Below are 2,812 nucleotides of genomic sequence, written 5' to 3'. Positions count from 1 at the left end.
CACTCCAGATACTTTTTAGAAAATGAGGGTGTTAATTTAATCATGGACTAAAAAGGTCCTGTTGGCTTTACTATTTATGTTTGCAAGGAATGGGCTCTGTAGTCACAGCACTCCAGTAAAGGATTTTAACTCAGGTCTGCAAGCAGTTAATGACAGGAAACCACTTTCTCTTTATTCTTTGTGTAGTCCTGCAATTCTCACCAGCATTTGAATGCATATGGAGTGAGTAACCTCAAATTTACTGCCACATAAGGGCAAGTTATCAGATATTTCATTTATAAGTAATAAGAAATTCTGCAAATAAATGAAGTTTTTTTGGCATTGTTTGATCAGAAGATTAACTGAAATAGCTGTAAAACATAAAAAGTATTTACTATTTCACCTTATTATTACTTCTATGAAATTTCTGTTTGTGTTATAAAGTTTATTTAAAATTACATACCACATATAAGACCAAAGATAGAAAACAGCACACTTAATAACAAGCCTCAAGCAAAACAGAACAAAAGAAATAAGCAAAAATCAAGATGACACATACTTACAAACGCTCCTGAACCTACTATGTTCAAGAATTAATAAATTGCGCCCCTTACTCTCGTCCATTAACGAGGCTGGTAAAAGTCATGCTTTTTGGCTTTCTACATCTAGGTATGTTCTCGGCACCTAATGAGCTTTTTAAAAGCCAGCTTGAAGTCTTCATTAAAACTTGTGTAGAGCAGAGGGTTGATCAGAGAATTAACATAACCAAGCCACGTCAAAAAGTCAGCCACTTCAGAGGAGACAGTGTAGATGCTCAGACCTACAATCAATTCTTTGATGAAAAATGGCAGCCAAGACAAAATGAATGCACCCAAAATCAGGCCCAGGATGCGTGCTGCTTTACGCTCCCTGGTACTAGATATTTGCTGGCGTTCTCCCAGGTGATCTAGATCATTGTCAAAGGGAAGGATCCTGATGGAGGTGTGGATTTTTTCAAATTCCGTGGTAGGGTCTGAGGTGGAGAAGTCAGACACACAGAAAGTCTGGGTAAGTTTACAACTAGCAAAAGAATTTTGGCTATCCGTGCTTCTGTTGCTTAAGTGCCGGCTTGATCCCCTTTTCTGGTAGAGGCTCTTGGCCGCGTGGTAAATCCGGTAATAGAGAATCAGTATCAAAGTCAAGGGGATATAAAATGCCCCAAGCGTGGAGTAAATGGTGTAGATGACGTGGTCGTGCTGGATGGTGCACTGACTGGGAGGTGGGCTGAGTAGGCGGTGGCTCCTCCAGAACAAAGGGGGCATGGAGATGAAGATGGAGATAGTCCAGACAGTGAGGATCATCAGTCCAGCCCTCTTGGCAGTCCTCTTCCTGGCATATTCAATAGCATTGGTGATGGCCCAGTATCTGTCCAGGGCAATGACACAGAGATGGAGGATGGAGCAGGTACAGCAGGTCATGTCCACACTCAGCCACACCTCGCAGATGAAGTACCCAAACTTCCAGCTGTCCATGACAATGTACATGATGCTCAGAGGCATGACAAGAACTGCTACCAGGAGGTCTGTCACAGCCAGAGAACATATCAGGTAGTTTGCAGGCTGGTGGAGCTTCTTGGTGGTGCAGATGGCCATGATCACCGCCGAGTTCAGCAACATCGTCAAGGTGGTTATGATCACCAGAGCCATGGAAATGAGCATCTTCTCAGTGATGGTCTTGGGTTTCACAGCCACACTGGCTTCTGGGGTACAGTTAGTGATGTTCATTTTTCCCCCCCTATTTCAGTCTACACAGTGGTGAAAGTGTTGTTTATTTTTCTTCAGCTGGAACCTACTTAGACTTGAATGTCTCTCATTCCAGGAGGCCAGAATTTCTTCAACTATGTAGTCTCTTGTATTCTACTTTCTGTAGGTAAAGGGAAGGGCCATAGGATTTCTTCTAAATGACGAATTCCTGGAAAATATTATACTACTGGTTAATGAATGAAAAAGCTATATTTTTTTCTTGGAAAACATGATAATATTTTGGTGTTCATAAATTCTTTGCACATTTTGAGTATAATTTTTTTCTCCTCTCTACAATTTTAGTTCATCGTTATTTCTACACATTATTCCTCAAAGGATATTTTTTTGAGTTACGTTCCTAAATTTTTTTATGAAGATATTAAAAAATTTTAAGTCTTTGTCTTGCCACCAGAATTAGTGCCTTACTTATATTTATTCTTACATATGTATATTTATATACAAAAATACTTTTTTAACATTTGAAAACACACTTTTATATTCATATTACATAATACTTAAAAAATTTTGGGAACTTGAGAGAAAAATTATGTTGTTTATAATAAGCAAACTTCAAACCAGATTTTAGACTTTCACAGCAAATATTCAGCTCCAAAAGTATATTAGTGTCACAATGGGATTGTACAATTTGGTCCAATTATTTCTGACATTTGACATATCCCACTGTGAATTTCTTTGGAGAAAAGACAGGAGAAAAGCATATAATGTTACTTTGATGTTTATGACAAATTATTTTCAGAGTAATACAATAAATTAACTGTGAAACAGCATCATCACCAAGCACAAAGATCTTTACATTTAAAAGATGTGCTTAAGTTAATACTTGTGTCTTTATCTCTCTTTCTGTGTCTATCACTTGGATAGCTGTGATTAAGCTGGTCAGTCAGTGAGACAGTCAGCTGACATTTATTAAATGCATAACTGTAAGAAATTTAAAGAAAGATACAGTCAAATGTAAATATATATTCATGAAAACAAGATAATCAAAATTTACATGGGAACATTCGCAGCCAATGGCTGCTGAATAGAATGCC

The 2,812-nt window shown here is 37.9% G+C and overlaps 1 protein-coding gene across 1 annotated transcript; it reads right to left on the bottom strand.

Moving 5' to 3' along the window:
- Positions 1-409: 409 nt before the first annotated feature.
- Positions 410-1,927, bottom strand: HTR1E (5-hydroxytryptamine receptor 1E). The gene has a single exon (XM_004388977.2). The coding sequence runs from the start codon at positions 1,740-1,742 to the stop codon at positions 645-647; it is 1,098 nt and encodes a 365-aa protein (XP_004389034.1). The 5' UTR covers positions 1,743-1,927; the 3' UTR covers positions 410-644.
- Between the last annotated feature and the right edge of the window lie 885 nt (positions 1,928-2,812).

The sequence above is a fragment of the Trichechus manatus genome, unplaced genomic scaffold (genome assembly GCF_000243295.1).
Source record: "Trichechus manatus latirostris isolate Lorelei unplaced genomic scaffold, TriManLat1.0 scaffold00226, whole genome shotgun sequence".
Classification (NCBI taxonomy): Eukaryota; Metazoa; Chordata; class Mammalia; order Sirenia; family Trichechidae; genus Trichechus; species Trichechus manatus.
This window is presented reverse-complemented; position numbering and strand designations above follow the sequence as displayed.